This window comes from Centruroides vittatus, unplaced genomic scaffold (assembly GCF_030686945.1).
Source record: "Centruroides vittatus isolate TY-2023 unplaced genomic scaffold, ASM3068694v2 scaffold_944, whole genome shotgun sequence".
Lineage (NCBI taxonomy): Eukaryota > Metazoa > Arthropoda > Arachnida > Scorpiones > Buthidae > Centruroides > Centruroides vittatus.
In genome coordinates, this window is record NW_027122722.1 from 898673 (window position 1) to 918327 (window position 19655).

Sequence of the window (19655 nt, forward strand, 5' to 3'; positions counted from 1 at the left end):
GCACGTATGGCTATTCAAGCACATAATGATATAGAATATGAAAACAATGTGTTAAAATGCAACTAAAAGAATTCAATAATACTGTATATGAATGAAACAAATATAAAAGGTATTGTATCCTTTTGTCAAACTGGTATATTCGTGCAGAATGCCTTACTAATCAATTGAAATACACCAAAGCACCAAAGAGTATAAGGTCGGAGTCTGTCTTACGTCATTGTATTAATTGGCAGGCCTAAGCTCTGGGAGGTTAAAACCACGTAAGAAAATCAAATGTATTGAATTTGCAGCATGTGTAGCTTATAGCATTCGAAAAATCTCGAAAACTGCCCTCATATCTACAACAGACACATCAAATGTTTCCCGTTCTGAAAAAACTAAAACATTATTTACACAAAATATATAACTGTGTTGTAACGAAACAATAATTATGGAAGTTACATCTAAAGAAGATTGCGGCAAAAAATATTTTTGTATGATTACAACACACTGAGGCTGGATTTAGCTTAAAATATTTTTGCATTATTAACGGTTATACTAACTAATTTTTTAAAATATTTTTATTTGAATAATTGTATTTCTTTTTAATGTTTTCCTCCAAAAACTACGAGAAGTTTTGTTTATTTGGTTATAGCAACGAAACACTTGAGCGATGCCTTCTGGGAAGTCTTTTAAAGGGAAACTGGCCCCTATTTAGGCGTTACAGACGTGGAGAAAACCCGGAAAACTCCATGTGACCAGCCCGTCCGAGTGATGCGCGAACCCACGACCGAACTCCCAATGTTCAGGGAACAAAGACCACATGGCCACTGGTGGGCCCACTATGAGAAGTAAAGCTTTAGGAATAATAGGAGATTATATAGTAAGAACAGTAGAAGAAATTGTAGAAGAAATTGTTTACAATGCGTTGAACTTCTTTCAACTGTTTAGATAAGATCACCTTTGATCAATTTAGTAAACCATCAAAATTTGGGTGCACTAGGGTTCATTTTTCCTTTTAAAAAAAATAAAATTATTGAACTGCAATTTGAAAAATTGTAGACCTATAAATTCTCACTGTCGTCCATCCATCCGTCTGTCTTTCCTTAGTCTCGAGAACGGAGTTAGATAGATAAAAGACAAGACCAGACATGGAAGGCCCCGATTAACTATATACGAACTTCCGATGTAAACCGGAAGACGCGTATTTTAATTCAAAAATTTCCCCGAAAAGAGTTACATAGATGATCGGCATGGCTCCGTTACAAACAGGAAAAGCATGCTGTACAGGAGCAAGATACAACTAATTTGAGAATTGAAAAAATATGATTAGAAATTGAAGTCGGCATTGTGACGATGTCACAATAATAACTGCTCGTTAAGTTTACAAAAATATAGTAAATTACTACTGTTCCTCCATACTAACGTCTAATTGAGGAAGCGAATGATCCAATATTGATGTGGTTACCGTACTGTGAAACCCCAACCGCTTGGCACCTGGTGGTTTGGGTTGCTATCAGGGGTGGATCTATATTGGGACTAATAGGACTTAAGCCCTGGGCCCCTAAGTGTCAAGGGCCCACAAAAATTGAATTATTATCATAAATTTTTAATACTTTTTCATTAACAATGAGCACTTATCGTATAATAAAAAATAGTTAATATTAATATATATAATAATGATAATTTATAGTATTATTTGTTTATTGTAATAATTCTTAATCTAACAAAAAATGGGTCCCATTGGACTTCAATAAGTTCTAAGCCCCGAAAAACCTAGATCTGCCCCTGGTTGCTATAGAATATGGTAAATCTATATAACACAGCATTGTCAAGATGGCGTTTTTGTACTCTTACTGGCTATATTAATTGAGTTATTAATATTTTTTTAAAAAATGCAAGGAACTATGCAGGAAAACGATCACGTTCGAGAACATCAGAGTACAAATTATGGGAAATTTTCGTATGGAACTGACTTTGTTTATTTGATTTACAGTTGATTAATTTCAATCTTATACATCTGAAATAAGAATCTAGGACGAAAGACTGATCGTCTTTGGCTCTGTGTTTCCTTTCAGTCGTATGCAGAAATGTTGGACTATTTCGAAGATTTTGTGTTTTACTAATGAGATAAAATAGAATGAAAAATTACTGAGACACTACTTTAGGAGTAAATCATTTACGGACTATTTATATAATTATTATATATTGAAATTTCATAATTAATGATAACATCAAACTTGTTTCGGGTCTGCAAACTGGCAGATATTTGAATTTATAAAGTAGTGTAATATTACGACGACAGATGGCGGAACCAGTTTAAATTCGTTAGAAACTAAATATAGTACACACGAAATAGAAGCATCATAGAGTGCTCTTGCCTTAGACTTTGAAGCCCCAATGCGAAGATAAAAGAAACGTAATCCGCCATTTTGTATGTTGATCGAAAGTAGTTGCTACGCATGGCGGAAATTAAAATAGTAAATCAGAAAATTTAAATCGGCTTTTTTAAATGCCGATGTGTTTTGCATATACTTTCACGAAGATTTAAAATAGGCTCGGGAATTACATTTTACAGCGAATTAAAAATATATTTTAAATACAATAACTACATACTGACTGTTATACCCTAACTTAATTTTCAATGTGTTTATAGTTTAGATACAACAATTATCTTTAAAAAAGTATTTAGTATATATAAATATTATTCTATAAATCTTTGAAAAACATTAAAAGTATAAAAATTTTGATATATATGTCTAAAATCGTTAAACAATCGTTAACCCAATAGCAACTTTACATTGTAGAAGAAGGTTTTGAATATGGTTTAATAGTTTGTCTTTATCTACAGTTTAAAGTGGGGGGTTTTTAAACTGGAGTCTTTCAACCCCTTAAAGATCACAGATCACAGATGAATTTCGGGATCTGTCGTCTTATATAGGAAAAGATTTACATGATTATTTTCTCTAACCTCTACTGTAACTGAAATTTAGCTTTTTATAATGAACATAGCCTAAGTATCATAGTTATTTATGGCCGATCACATCATCCAGTTTCTTGACAAATTCAATCATTAATTGAAAAATTTAACAGTTTACATCTATACGCACAGTATGTATTTAATTACGTTTTGTGCTTTATGTGAGGTCTTGTAGGTTACACTCCTCTTAAAGAGGTTCACGGCACACAAAAAAAATCCTGATTTGGAATATTTAAAATTTTTATCAATGTACTGTACTACTTATCCAGATAATTCTTACAACTTGTTTGATTGAAAATCCTTAGTTTTTCTTCTGTGTAAAGTCTTTCAATGAAATCTCTACATTTTATTAAAGACTTATCTGATGTTTCATTCTACCAAAACATTTTACTTATAATTTTTCAGTTTTCCTTTCCGTGATATTAGCTTTACGAATTGAAGCCCCGAGACAGAAGAAACGGAAAACGAATAAAAATACAAGGATACGCTCCGAACAAGCGTTAACTTTATTAATTCTTGAAGCAAATCATTCACATATCCAGTGCCGTAACTAGCCATTCCTGTGCCCTGTGCAAGAAGTTCCATTTAAGCCCCTTAATTAATTAGGTTTGTGAAAATAATACAATAAATACATTCATTTTGTGCCCTCCTTCGAAGTGGGCCCTGTGCGAGTGCACTTGCCTAGTTACAGCACTGCACATATCACTAAATTGAAACCTCTATGTATTTGCTTAAAATGTGCTTGAATTTACTACAAGTTGCATTGCAAGATATATTTCTTTTTTTTACAAAAGTCAAATTGTTTGTTACGAATAAAATAGAATCCTCGGCGATAAAAAACAGAGGCTAATTTGAAAGCTAAAGGTGGTCTTTTTTTTTTTTTTTTGTAACTCTTTCCGCCCAGTGGGCACTAAGAGGGCCTCTTATAGCAAGCCCATTATGGGTTCGGCCAGGCCCACAATGGGGCGGCCGGGCGGTGAGGGACGGGGACCGACATATCCGGACGGACCACCCCCCGAAAAATTCCTGGGGATTTTTCGACCCGTCTGGATTCGATCCGGGGTCCCCCAGGGCGGCAGGCTGCTAACCTTGACCGCTCGGCCATCCGGCCGCTGCTAAAGGTGGTCTAGGTGTATCTTCAGATCTTGCAAAATTATGCAAATATGGAGAAATGTATAAGTTGTACCACCAGTTCAATGAGCAATGATAATAACTACTTAATGAAATTTCAATCTGAAGTTATGAATATAATCAAATATTTTAAAAGCTAAGTGCACTGCAGTATGTATCATTTGGTAGAGAATAAGTTCAAAGTTACGTCACTCCATCAGTGTGGTAAAAATATTAGACAAAAAATAAATAATTTGATTTACTTTAAGAGGCTATAAATACTGTTATAAGGTATTTTAACAATGTTTTAGTGTATAAAGTAAAATGCAAAACATATTACTTGTTTAAATTTTGTAATAATTATTTTTTAAATAAATAATAATAATTTCGGTTAATGGTTTTTTTTTTTTAACTCTTTCCACCCAGTGGGCACTAAGAGGGCCTCTTATAGCAAGCCCATTATGGGTTCGGCCAGGCCCACAATGGGGCGGCCGGGTGGTGAGGGACGGGGATCGACATATCCAGACTGATCTCCCCCCGAAATATTCCTGGGGATTTTTCGACCCGTCCGGATTCGATCCCGGGTCCCCCAGGGCGGCAGGCTGCTAACCTTGACCGCTCGGCCATCCGGCCATTATGTTACCTATGGTAGCGAACATGGCGGCTCGTCTCTGAAACAGTGGGGACGCACGTTCTAACCTAACCTAACCTATTCTAATAAACTACCCCTTATTCTAATAATTTGGTTGGCAATAATTATGGTAATTTATTAGAATAGGTTAGGTTAGAACGTGCGTCCCCACTGTTTCAGAGACGAGCCGCCATAGGTTCGCTACCATAGGTAACATCAACCATAATTTCTATAAATAAGAATATTCTTAATCATAAACAAGTATTATTTTTAATAACTCATCAAAAATACAATAAAAATAACAAGTAATTATGTGTTGCAAATACAATAGAAATACAAATTTGTTTGTATTTCTATTTTTATTTAGAAGTGTTTTCCAATAAATAATGCGTTTAAAATTAATCGTTAATCTCAAAAGACACTGTGGCCATTTGGCCTTTTGCAAGTGCCACAAAAATACAAAATAAACAAACAACATTAGAACATCAACAAAAAACAAAGTGAAGAAAGTAATTTCCTGCATTAAAACAGGAAAAGCATAAGTTATACGTTGTAGCCAAAAACCCTTCGGAAAATTTACTTCGCCCCCTTCCTTCATTCTTCAGTTCTTTTTGGCGTATATCAATTATCATTTTTAGATATTGAGTACGCAGGAAAAAGTCTTTCATCAGCAGAATCGTTTGTTTTTTCTTCAGTTATAACGTTCTCACTTTGAAGATCTGACTGAGACGGTTTTTTCTTATGTTTGAGTTAAATTTCTTCTTGTTGGTTATTTCTTGAAAATCTCTATGTAACAAGTTCCAGTATTTTATCAATTGAAAGACTGGGGCAGTTTGTCCAATTGAAAGTTTTGTTGAGGGTTTTAAGAAGTTATAATTTAGACGACGGCAGTAGTTTTCCTTCCTGCGATGATTTTCGAAAATGTTTAGAAGATAACTGTTATGCGTTTTAAACTATAAATTTAAAGGAGAGAAGTACAGTTTGCTTTGCGTATAAAGTTTTTACGTTGTCGATTTTTTCTTGTTGATAACAATTGGAAGTTGATTCGTAGTAGTTTAATTTGAAGATGGCTCTCATTAGGTGATTTTGTTGTCTTTGCAGACGGTTAACGATATAATCGGATGTAGTTCCCCATATAGTTATACTGTATTGAATTTTCAGTTCTGTACAGATGTGATATAGTCGTTTTATCGTGTTTATGTTTAGGAAATCCTGTATTTTTCTGATTATACCAGTAAACTTAGTAACAGTTTTTGTTAAATTTTCGATATGTCTGTCGTATCTGAGTTTATCATCTATCAAAACTCCGAGATATTTTATGCAGTTAATTCTTTCTATCTTCTTTTCATTTATTACTATTTGAAGTTGCTCCTTGTCAACATTTTTATTTTTATTTACAAAATAACGATATTTTGTTTTGTTCACGTTTAGTTTTAGCATATTTGAGCTCATGTAATCAGTTTGTTTGCAAAGGATGTTATTTAATTCTTGTTGCGCAGCTTGGAGGTTATTATTGGAATGCATTAGGACAATATCATCTGCATATGCTATTACTTTCGCTTTTGGTATCACTTCAAATAGGTCATTCAAGTAGATATTAAAGAGTAACGGTGCAAGTATTGATCCTTGGGGATTCCGGTTTTAGGTGAGAAGCTTTTTGAATACACATTGTTTACTTTTACTTGATATCTTTGGTTTAACAAATACGACATTAACCATTATAGAGGCACTCCTCTTAAGCCTGTATTAAAAAGTTTTTTTCGAGAATTCGGAGGTCTACGCTGTCAAAAGCTGGACAGCGTGGATAAGTCTAGAAATAAGGTCATTATTTAAATTGATTTGTCTAATTTATTCGTGACTTCCTGTTTGAAATGTAATAATGCGTCTATTGTGGAGAAGTTTTGTCTGTAAGCATATTGATGACAATGAATCAGGTTCAGATTGGCAATGTATTTCCAGAATTTTTTATAGATTTTCTCTATTATTTTCACTAGCACGGGGTGATGATAATCGGACGGTAATTTTCTATGTCGCTTTTAGACCCTTTAATTTAATACATCAAAAATTTGTTGTAACAATTCCCGTTTATTCGGGATCTAGTATTATATATAACATACCACGTTTATATACTATTGTAATAGGTTTATATTCGGGTGTTCTTGTTCGTGAATCTACACTTCTGCTTCTTAGATGAAGTTTTAAACAAGAGTATTGAATTTCAATGAAATATAATTAAAGAAACGAAAGACCCGTATTCTACGGAAGCCGTAGTCCTTCACAGATGAGAACTTTGCCACATTTTATACTAAATCTTGTAATTCTGCAAACTATTTTCATAGCCAGTGTTGGCTATACGATGGTTCTTAATAATAAATGTAGGCTATACACAATACGAGGCTGTTCGGAAAGTTCGCGGCCTCAAATAGAACAACAAACAAAATAATGTTAAAACTTTTTTTTATTTTTCAATATACTGTAGTCTCCTTTATTAGCAATGCACTTATTCTAGCGATGTTCTAGCTTTTTTATGGCATCACAATAGGTCGATTTGTCAAGGTGTGCAAAATACTCATTCACTTCAAAGATGACTTCGTCATTTGAGTGGAATCTCTTTCCAGCCAAGAATTTTTTTAGGTTTGGAAAAAGATGGAGTCACTGGGGGCCAAATCAGGTGAGTACGGTGGATGTGGAACTAATTGGAAACGAAGTTCATTTATCTTTTGTTTGGTGATTCTGGCGGAATGTGCAGGTGCATTATCGTGGTGGAACAGAACCTTTTTCTTCTTCAAGTGTGGCCTCTTTTCTTCGATTTCTTTCTTCGTTTTTCCAAAAGTTCACAGTAATAGACAGCATTGATGGTCTTTCCTCTTTCTAGGTAGTCAATAAAGATGATGCATTTAGCATCCCAAAAAACCGAGGCCATCACTTTCCTCGCTGATGGAACTGTCTTTGCCTTGTTTGGTGGTGGCGAACTGTGGTGTTTCCATTGCTTCGACTGTTCTTTTGTTTCAGGAGTGTAGTAGTGGATCCACGTTTCGTCAGTAGTCACAAACCGACGCAAGAAATCCTGTGGATTTTTCTGGTAGAAGTCCAAACACTCCTTTGACATCAAAGTGCGAACACGTTTTTGCTCGGCAGTCAGCAGACGCGGCACCCACCTTGCTGAGACCTTCGTCATACCCAAATTTTCGGTTAAGATGTGGTGCACTCGGTCGACAGAGATGCCTGTTGTCTCAGCTATCTCACGCGTTTTCAAACGGCGATCTGCTAACACCAAATCGTGAACTTTGTCGATATTTTCTTCAGTGATAGCAGTTGACGGCCGTCCGCTGCGAGGGTCATCTTCCACACTCTCTCTGCCAGATTTAAAAAGGACTGTCCATTTTTTCACAGTGGTGTACGAAGGAGCAGACTCTCCCAAAACTTCATCCATTTCAGCTTTATTTGAGATAGGGCCAACCCTTTTTTGTCGGGTATTTTATGACCGCACGACTCTCCGTCTTCTCCATTTTTGACAAAGCACTTGCACACTGTCTATCTGCTAAGCTGTCGTGGCAAAACTTTACGACAAATCAAGCGGAAATTGGTATCGTATCTTTAGCAAAGATGGCTGAATAATTCCCGCCAAAAATTAAATTGATTGCAGCGCCACATATAGGCAAGCCCGCGAACTTTTCGAACAGCCTTCGTAGATGAAAGATATGAGAATTGTTTATTCTTACCTTAAATTATGTGTATTTGCTGTTTTAAGTTTATCGAAATGAGTATTGTTTGGAGTCTTGGAATGGATTAATTCACTTTCCATTATTTCTAATGAGAAAAATTGATTGGAGTTTGAACAATTGCGAATTCGAACGACCTCCTGGAATGAATTAAATTCGAAGTACGAGGCACCGCTGTAAGTGTATTAAACATGTATTTTGTTTCAAGAAAATTTAATACCGGACAAAAAAAATAAATAAATAAAGCATTCCAACAATAATTTTAAAAAAGATTTATAAAGAAAATAAAAATGATTAATTTTAACAAAATATTTTAAAAGATTTAAAAAATTACAAAAACAATTACGGCAATTGCATAAGGTTCACAGCCAGTATTCTGGTTAAATAATTGCATTAATGGATACATAATATAAATATAGGTTCTATGTCCCTCAAATTAAAATTTATTATTTTTGCCAAACAGTTTATCTCGTATAAGTAATTTCATTGGATAGTGTACTCTTTCTCGCCATATTTTTGACTAACTACGATTTTAGACCACGCCATTTTTTAAAATTGCAGAATTTTGAAACAATACCTGAACCGAATACATTATAGAAACTGTCTAAAATGATGGTACAATAAATCAACCCTTCTTAGAACAAACACAAAATATTAATATTTTTCTCATTTAATTGAAAAGTTCTCATATTCTATCCCGTAGAAATAAAAGGGTCTGGCCTGGAGTCCCTTATGTCTGCTGTGCTCCCAAACCGGATTGTCTAGTTACCGTGGTTCTAAATGTACCACTTTTAAAGTACTTTCAATAATATCATTTGTATGTATGGACTTAGGCAATAACTAACAGGATTTAAATTAGTTTATGTTTTGTTGAATAAAAGGCCTACCATTTAAATTCGTTCAACTTTAAACGGGGTTATCTCTGAACGAGTATTACTTTTCTACTCTAAACGTAGCATTGTGCGAATTTTACCTCCAGATAGTAAGTTCGTTGTATTAGGTGTTGACATATTATATATATATATATATATGGTCGGTAGATATTTCAATACAAAAAGTAATATCTTTTTACAACGACAGACGGCGAGACAAGTAATGACGTGTATCGTCTCAGTAACTTTTCGTTTCGTTGACAAAATGCGCCAAATCCGAGGTATACGCGGTTTGCGTGATAACGATAATAGCAAAGTTGAGGCCGAAGTTTTAAACGCAAAAACGTGTACGTCGGACGTCGGACGTTCAGCGCCACTTTCCTGTGAACCTAAAAGTTTGACAATGGCGTTTGGAAAGTCAGTGGAATCATGCTCGACATTCCAAACGCCATTGTCAAACTTCTAGGCTTACAGGAAAGCTGCGCTGAACGTCCGAGGTACACGTTTTCGCGTTTAAAATTTCGGCCTCAACCTCGCTTATGTTTGTTAAAAAACGATTTAACTTATGCATTTGTTTATCCGAAGAAGAAATAAGACAGAGTTTTATAAAAAGGAGAACCGTGGTTGATACAAACATTCAATTTTGTGCGAATTCCATATTGTAAGTTCGGAGGAATATCTTATACAGTATCTGAATCGATTTGACGGCCGGGTCAAGGTGACAACCTACCGCTCTGGGGGACCTGGGTTAGAATCCCGACGAGTCGAAAGATCCCCAGGAATTTTTCGGGGGGTGGTCCGTCTGGATATGTCGGGCGCCGTCCCTCACCACCCGGCCGCCCCATTGTGGGCCTGGCCGAACCCATAATTGGCTTGCTAAAAGAGGTCCTCTTAGTGCCCACAGGGCGGAAAGAATTTTTAAAAAAGTATCTGAATCGGTAGTTTGTGTCGGCAATCTTCAGATTTCTCGTTAATTTCCCGCGAGATAGTTTGGATCATAGAAAAGTGAAAGTATTGATCTACAGGTTATATAAACTGTAAAACTGGAAAATGCAAGCATACGTTAACAGTGCTTGTTTTATGTGGATAGAGTAAAATACTAGAGAAATGTGAATATTGAATAATTACAGGTTTAATTCATTTTTATAATATCTCAACATTTGTATTGCTTTATAAATTCAGTTCGTCGGAAATCATAGGATCCAAATTAGTTAATTAAAGTTATATCAGCCGGATGACTGCAGCGGCTTATCTTCGGCTCGCCGTTTTGGGGGCCCGGATTTGAGTCCAAGTCACAACTATCTGGATTTTCAATGACTGCTGGCGGTCTCCGAGAATTCAGCTGAGGATGAGGCGACTGCTATATCCGGTTGAAAAAGCTACTGCTGCCTACGTGAATATTCAGGCGGGCAGGGTGTCGAATACGTGGATCCCCACACCCTAGCTTCGGGCCGAACCCAGCACAATAGGCCTTTCGAACCTGTGATGGATAACTCTTTCTTTTCAGCATTAATATTATACGCACTCGTAATAAATCAATAGATTAATCGGATTCGTATTTGCCCGTAACTGAGCTTTCAAGCGGCTAAAATAATTTTTAGAAATCCTCATTCGTCACGAATTTACTACAGTTTTCTAGTTATCCCTATAAGTTTCCCGTATTTGCCACTAGAAGCGCCTCTACGTTTCAGTATTTCGGAAAATCGTTTCGTTTATGATTTAAACGATCACCGATGACTTTTTATTAAAAATTTAACAGTTTATTTTCATTTTCGTATTATTAAGGTTTTCTATTGTCCAATTTAAATTTGAATATTATGCCGATAGGCATTAACGTCCTTATCCGAAAATGTGTAGGAATTACTAATTTACAGTATTGTATAAGACGTAAAAGATCAGAAGGTGACGAACTTCAACGGTAACATTTTTAACAACCCGAAAACGTATGTTATTTTAATTAACTACCATTTAAAGATAAATAGTTACAATTATTATTTGCCTCATTTCAAACATATCAGTTATTTTAATAAAAAGTCAACTTTTTATTTCCTTGTCGTGATCCCTTACATTGCCGACGTTTTTGCGTTGATAAACTAAAAAACGTTGATAAAGAAGTTAGTACGAAGACATTTAAATTTTTCTAAAGATGCATCTTGACATTTGAAATAATGCGTATGATTAGTTTCATTCAAAAATACGTTTAATTGCTTTAAATATTTCTATATCCGAAGAAATGATTAACAGAATTGTAAGAAGAAAAGAAAACGGGAAAAAATTATAGTTTACACTAGAGTAAGTTTTATAATTACATTATTTTTTAGATTTCAATGTGGTAACTATAAATAAATATTCTCATTTTTCGAAGAATTCTGCTATTTTGAGAACAAATACTCGAATTCTAACTGCATTGAGCCGTCCTGTGCTTTCTTTTCCCTATATGGAAATAAGTTGTCAATAAAAAAATAACAATTTCAACTTTTAACATTCATTGCACAATCTCCTAGGGTGTCGCTCCCATTGTTACATAACAACAATGAATTGTTTCTATTTATAGAAAAACCTCGACGTGACAACGTCGATTCTTTAAGTAGTATACGAGGAGATTCACTTGAAGAAAAGTGAAAATCTTTCAACATCAATCCAAGATGTCGTCACTAACTTTCAAACTGCAATACAGTGCTGCAATCAATCTCCTTACAGTTTCGAGACTTCCCACAATTCTCATTTTATATTGTTTACGTCCCGAATTCACGGAATTAAATGCTCTTGCCGACAGTAAATGTCACTATCAGAGAAAAATGCAGCATCGCAATTAGTTTCAATGATACCGGGCGATACTTAAATATTATTTAAATCAAATTAATATAAGTTACTCGTGAAGAGAATTATATTTTTTATCCGACTTTTCCAATTTATGTGAAACCGGAATCTTCTCTGTCAAGCAGAATTAAATGAATATAAAGCTAATGGTTGGTTGGTTAGCTGGTGTTTTATGGCACAAGGGCAATATAAAGGTAATCCTTTCGACTTTTTACTTTTTGGTAATTTAATCGACATATACAAACTTGCTATCATCGTATATTTTTCTAAGTGATTTCCTATGTATTTCCATAATTAAATTAATAATTCGGGCTGTTTAATAAGATATCAAGAAATTTTGATTAGAAGTATTGTATTAAATGAATTTATTTTTTATTATTAAATTTAACACGAGATAGTGTTTTAACCGCCTATACCTTGAAGTTCCAGTTACGAAAGTAACGGAACGCATTTTTGTGGCTTTTGCCAACGATTGTTATCTACGATTGGTCGAGAGACTGTCACGTGATAACAAGGCGCCATTTTCTAGTCAAACGATAGATAAAGGCCTTGTCGCTTGTGTCTAAAGCATTTTAGTTTACGCGAGACAAGTTTAGATAATTTTAACGTAATATAGTTTAATTACTTAACGAAAATGAAATATAAAATGATTTTAGAAGAATTAATATTTTTATTCATTTTCTATGTCTAAATACAAGTAATATCTTTAATTTATGCCTATGATTTCTATGAAACTTTTAAATTGAATACACACAGAATAGATAAAAAATTGTATGAAAGTGTTACTTTTACAACTTTGTGTGACGTATGTTACGCCAGCAGGAATATAACTCAGCAGTTCCTATAAGCTGGAAAATAAAATTTCTAAAGATTAGTTTAACATAGCCCGAATGTTTTAAAGAAATATTATTAATTTTGTAAAGTTTTATTGCATTTAACCGATTAAATTAGAAGTTTCAGTTCTTTTAATTAGAATTTCAGATATATGACTTATACGTAAATAAAATTCTAAATACAGTACACACAAAACTAGCAAATACTAGATTTATTAATAACAAGAGTAGAGCTCGAGTGCGAAAAATAGCACTTTTAATTAAGCAAACTACTTTTCACTTTTACAATTCAAAAATTATTGATAATAATTCTAAAACTTAACAAAATTAGTCTTCTTGTTATATCAGTTCCAGTTAATCGATTAAATTTTATACAGTTTATAAAATTTAGCGTCATTAATGCGTGATATTAATTTCTTTTTGTATCAGTCGAGTGTTGTAGTGCTGTAATTGGGCTGCAATTTGAAAAAATTGTAGATCTATAAATACGCACTGTCGTCCGTCCGTCTGTCTTTCCTTAATTTCGAGAATAGAGTTAGTTAGAAGAAAGACGAGACCAGATATGGAGGGGGCAAGAGGTCCCGATTAACTATACATGAACTTCCGATGTAAACCGAAAGTCACGTTACTTTAATTCAAAATTTTTGCTCGAAAGGAGTTAGATAGATGACCGGCACGACTCCATTGCTAACGAAAAAGTATGATGTACTGTACAGGGGCAAGACAAATAATTTGAAGTGGAGAGCATACATTTTAAATTATAATAAAAAATTGCAGCCCAGCATTGTGGTCATGCCACAATAAATATTTGCTCGTTTTCTATATCAAAAATTGAATTGCGTCTTATTTAATTTGATAACTTTGCCTTTCTAAAATTGCTGTAATTAGAGTTTCGTTATATTTGAAACAGTTTATGTTGAGCGAACTCACTGTATTGCAATTTACGTGTTTTATTCCAGCCTTGTTCTGCGTGATGCTGAAAAGTATCTTTGCCCTTGAAATTATAATGACAATTTTATTTTATTTGCATTTATTTATGTTGGCAAAAGTGGCAACATGCCATAATTTGAACTGCCTTTTAAAAATAAATATGTAATTCAACATTATTGTGTTAATTTTAAGTACGTGACAAGTGCTGAGTATTGCCAACGTCCCAGACACCATGACTATAGTAGCATTCCTCAATTAAAAAAAACGAATACAGAGTAATAAGCATATTAAATAATATATAACGGAAAGTTAAATAAAGGAACACACAAAACTATTATTATTTTCAGAAAATAATCACTTATGAATTGATAACAAGTGAATTTCCCGACAAGAATTCTCACAATTTAGAGTTGGTTGCTTCTTACTAAGTCACTTTCTACGCACGGAAAATTTCCAATTCGTATTGTAAATAGCAATTTGTAATTTTCAGAAATACAATAATACATAATGAATCGAGTTTGAACTTCCCAAATATAATATATGAAAAAAACAGAACGATACAATAAAAGAAATGACAAAGCAAAAAAGACACTTTCAGATTACGAAACATTAAATATTTAATAGTCGAATCCTTATTAAAATGGGTGTTTTTTTAAAGAAAAACCGGAATAAAACCAAAACAAAGTTTACGAAAAGTAGGAATAAAAAATTGCAATGTCCTTACAGGAATTTCTAAATGCGGCCTTCTTATCTTGTTTTCTCAGCTGTCACTTAATCAATTGACAAAAGCAATGAAATAACAATTATAGGAAACCAGTGCTACTTAAGAAAAAGCGTTGAAAAGTTCGATAACCGAGCGGGAAGACTCATAAAACAACCCTTTATCATTAATTAAAATACATTCCGCAACTTCTACATTTTCGTACGTTTCCACGCGTCGATTTCTCACAAAGAATAAGAGATTTCTGGCCGAAACTCTAACCAAAATAAAATTCCCAGCGGAATTAACGCCTAACTCGGGTGGCTCCATCTAGTGATCGAAAGTAAATACGAAATGTCACTATTTTCCTCAATTTGCGTACCGTTTTGAGAAGTTTAATAAGAAATTTGCCCGCGCCCAACGAATCCGAGCTTCCGGACAATGATTCGGGAAACAAAACCGAATCTGGACAGTGGCGGATAAAATTGATAATGACTACGTGATAAGGTGACGTTATCGGTTCGGTTCGATGAAAGCTTACCTTCTCGGACCGAGGGATTATCTATCGTCCATCTCTTCTTCCTGACTGGGCTCTGCGGTTTCCCATCGGGATATTTATCAACTATCTCTTCCTTCGCGACACATCTGACACGGGTTACAACTCATTCCGCCCGATATTAATTTCCCACTTTGGACACTCTTGCCACCCCCTTCCAATTCTCCTACGTCGTCGATGCTCACGTCAACGAAGCCATTCCTCCTTCACCCATTTTCTTTCTTTTTTTTTTCTTTCCTTCGTGGACGAAGAACGTAATCGAAAAGTTTACATTGTTCTTGTAGTGTTTTACGTATTGGGGAATTTTTAAATTACAGATTTTACACCATTTTTGACAGGAGCAAAGTGTTTTGCTGGCAGTCGGAAGTCATTCGAGCGCTTGGAAATAGTAAAGTGTTTGAAAAAGATTCCAGATTAATAAACCGTTCTTACTTTTATAAGTCGGTGACTCGATGGCTAACTCGAAAACGATTAGCGCTATTAAAGAACTTCATCCACTTCTCAATAGGGAGCCTTTATCTAACGAGTGGAATGTCGAGTTTCTAAGCGATCTTTATATCACTCCATCAAAATAAATGTCCGAAAATATGTCGAAAATCTCGATAGTTTTTTTTTTTTTTTTGGATTGACAAAAAGAAGAAGGAGAAGAAGAAAAAGTAAAACTCGTTGGACAGAGTTAAAAATTATTGATGACAATTCTTTGTAGGTTTTTTCTTTCATTCGGTAAAATAAATATCGGTTTTGAAGATTAATGATGGCTTTCTAAGAAATTGTAACAAATACAGAAAGTATTTTACGACAGTAAAAAGTAAATAAAAGAAGAAAAAAGACGAGATGGACTTCTCTAGCGGTGGGTATAATTAAAAGGCGAATTTAGTTGGCGTTTGCCACGCCAGATGGCGACAAAGACGAAGGATATTTGAAATATTCCCATAAATACATCTGGGTATTTCAAACCGAAAATATTGGAAAAATAAATGACGTCTTTAAATAAATTTTTCAAATATTTGAAAATTAAAAATAACGCACATTTTAATCCGAAAAAAATTAATAAATTAAAGGACAGGAATATTTATAATTTTTGCGGGTAGAAGGATAAAATTTAGTTTCTTCTTCCGCAAAAATTATAGACGGAGAAGAAAGAATTTCTAGAGGAAGACATTCTGCTATCCTTCATCTGTAAAAGTATAAATATTCAAACATTTAATTTAAAAAAAAAACTGATAAAAAATTATTATAAATTTCTCATTGCGGATTATCATAAAAGAATAATGAATACTTAGTTATTCTCAATAATGAAATAAGTCGTATTTAATAAATGAAAATGCAAAGGAATAGGGAAACAAATGGTAGAATAGATAAGAACGGAAAAAAACATTATATTTTCCTCGGAATTTTTAAATTATTTTACAATTAAGTTATAAATTTTAAAGAAAATTTAAAAGATTTCGTTACTTAAATAAATAAAATAATAACTTTATCTTAAAATAATAAATAAATAAAGTGCAAAAAATAGATTAAAAATTTGTAAAAAGTAGATAAGTGATTTTTTTTTTAATATTTACAAATTTCTATCAACAAAAAATCAAAAATTTTATTTATTTATTTATTTTTGTAAGAAGGGGAAAAACAGAAAACAAATTTGTTTTCTTTTTTTTAAATAATAAAAACGCATTTTACGAATTAATTTTTCAAATTTTCAAGTTACTAAAGTTGGCATTTTAATGTTACAAATTAATAAGCGTAACGCAGAATCGAACCGAAGCAAAATAGAAATTCTTGGCTGAAATGTTATGCAAATATCCACATGTTACAGGCAAAAAAGAAAATAATAATTTTTGCGTTAGGGATTTTAAATATATTTAAATATTTGTATAATTGTAAATATTTTACCGTTCGGTTCATAATTTATTCTTTACAACTTTGTTTTTTTTTATTTAATGTTTAACGTTTTGCCAGACTGCAAATTTTTCGATAAATGTGAATAAGAGGATGCATTCCATTTATGGTTATGCTGTAATTTATAAATTCCATCTGCATTTTTTAAGTGATAGCATTTTTTTTTCGAAAAGGAAAAACTTGATAAGATAAAGCACAGGATGTCTGCTTAAGAGATTGAAAGCGACTGTTTACTTTATCGCAGTTTTTTTCTCTCTTATAAATTTGAATTTTTGTTAAATTAATTATAAAATTATAATTAATGCTTTCGGTAAAACGTATAAATACATTTTTTATATATATATTTTAATAACTTATAAGGTAAAATTTATTTTCTAGATGTAATCGCTGTAATAATCTTTATTTGTACAACTGTGGGTAAAGATAAGATTATCAATTTGTATATTTTTATATATTTTTATTGTATGGAAAGTAGGGGACGAGCCGAATATAATACAGGATCGACTGCAAATTTAAGAATCTTTATACAGAGTTTATCGCGTAACTTTTATCAATTTATTTTCTTTTTGCAAACTAAGATTTTTTTTATTTGGAACTGGTATTAAAATACCAGGCGAACCAAGATTGATGATATAACAATTTTATATACGGTCCATCGTTAGATACCAAACTCACGATGCACTTATTACATAATTATGCGAGTTCTAACAAAAGTTCTGACTATCAGAAGAAGATTAGACAGTAGTTACGATGTATTCTTTGCAAATTAGAGTACCAGAAACGGAGAGAAAGAGACGAAATCTTTGATTTATAAGCATTGCTTTTTTTTTTTTTTTTTTTTGGTAAAGATGTCGTCGCGCCAGGTTAAAAGTGAAAAACCCGCGTTAAGGAAATTCGTTTATTTCCCTGACATCGGGCCGGGGACGGAAAGAAAGTTAAAACGCGGAGTAAATTACGAGCAGAATACTTTATTGCTATTATTTTGGGGCGTTTTGAAGAGGACGAGCGACGTCGAAAGTAAGTGCGAAGCGATCGTTTAGTCCGGCAAGGCAGCCTAATGTACTGTGACGTTTTAATGGTTATTCCATTTTCCACGTCATGGGACGATTTCGGAATGGTCTCTAGATCGTTGTCTCTGACGAAAGAAATAGCTTGCAGTGAAAATAGACCGTACAAAAGATAGGGAACAATTCTCCCCCTTTGCACTAGATAAGAGTTCGATGAAATAATCAGCGGCGGTTTGGAAAAGAAATTTATCACGCTCACTTACTCTATTTAATTACGACATTACCAATCCTATACGAGGCATCAATAGTGGAAATGGACGGTCGCCATTGTGCCGGGGCCCCTTTTTTTTATCTACCTTCGTTAACAAAACTCTGACTTTGTCTCGTGCGCTCCAAATGCGTCAAACAATTCGACTCCCACTCGAAATGTTCTAAATAAGATTTACCCTGTATTTTTTGTCTCTAAAGATTTCAAAATATTCTTAAATGCTGCCTTTTCCATCGTCTCCATAGAGATTCACTGCGTTAAACACTGGCAATTTTCGCTTACTAGACGAAAAAATATCCTAAAGAAAAATTTGTGAATATTTTAAATTATAATTGAAGAAGCAAATGCATTTTGAGATTTTAAATTGCATTAAAACCGGATTCTCAAACGGAACTTATTTTAAAATCTTAAAATACAGCCTTAAAAAGAGCCACCATATTTGCGCTCTAGTGCTGCCATCTGTTATAAAAATATTTGTCGAAAGTAAAAATGAATTTCGTAAAAAAATTATTTTTTAAACGAAAAAAAAAATTCGTAAATACATTTTTTTAAAAATTACGCGAGACGGAAGAAAGTCGGATAACAAATTGGGGCATAAAAATGCGTGAGAGACACGAAAGGGAAAGTGTAAATGCGAGAAGGGATGTGCGAAACGCTCCAGCACACACGACAGCAAGTGACGTGTGACACGAAGACACGCGACAAGGTGACAGTATCTCTGACGGTCGGCTGAGTGGAAAGCCAATGATCGATCACCGATCACGTCACGAGGAGGAGGCCGGAATTTTTAGGACGGGTCCCGCGCGCTTCCTTCTACGGAGGGTCCCCCACCCCCGTTACGCGTGGGGTGAGACTCCCGGACACCTAAAACACGAGCCAAAACACGACGAGTCCACACGCTCCCCCGCCTCCAATTACCCAATTATATTCATAATTAAAGCAGGAAAAAGAGTAAATTTTATAATTTTAAAAATAGAAATAATTTATGAAAGAAGGACTTTTTTTTATCAGTGAAGGGTCGATTAGGGTAATATTCGCGTTAAATTGCGATAGCGAACCATCAGTACTTTACAGCAGTCAAAGTGGATCAATATTGCTTGGGAAGAGCAACATCAAATATTCCTGCAGATGGGAACATCTTGACACGGAGGAGAATATATTTCTCCAATTCTCCATAAAATAAATTCGACAAAAAGAGAAAAAAAATCTACCTTTCTGTTTGCACAAAGTCGATTCGAAAGCGATGGAAATGCACGATTTAACCCCTCTACAACAGAGAATTTTCGATCGTAAAACTAACCCCGATTAGACCCAATTTCTACACAAGTAGAGAAGTGGCCCGGTCGTT

The 19655-nt window shown here is 34.0% G+C and overlaps 1 protein-coding gene across 1 annotated transcript; it reads right to left on the minus strand.

Annotated features, from left to right (window-relative positions):
• Positions 1-4042: 4042 nt before the first annotated feature.
• Positions 4043-8133, minus strand: LOC136990538 (protein GVQW3-like). The gene is made up of 2 exons (XM_067288940.1): positions 7615-8133; positions 4043-4192 (listed from the first exon to the last, which is right to left on the minus strand). The coding sequence occupies exons 1-2, from the start codon at positions 8131-8133 to the stop codon at positions 4043-4045; spliced, it is 669 nt and encodes a 222-aa protein (XP_067145041.1).
• Positions 8134-19655: the final 11522 nt, after the last annotated feature.

What these genes read in the sequence shown, in the direction of transcription:
- LOC136990538 (XM_067288940.1), bottom strand. Translation starts at nt 8,133, where the DNA reads ATGGATGAAGTTTTGGGAGAGTCTGCTCCTTCGTACACCACTGTGAAA. An exon ending in CGAGGAAAGTGATGGCCTCG is followed by an intron (nt 4,193 to 7,614) that starts GTTTTTTGGGAT and finishes TCATAACTTCAG; the next exon opens with ATTGAAATTTCATTAAGTAG.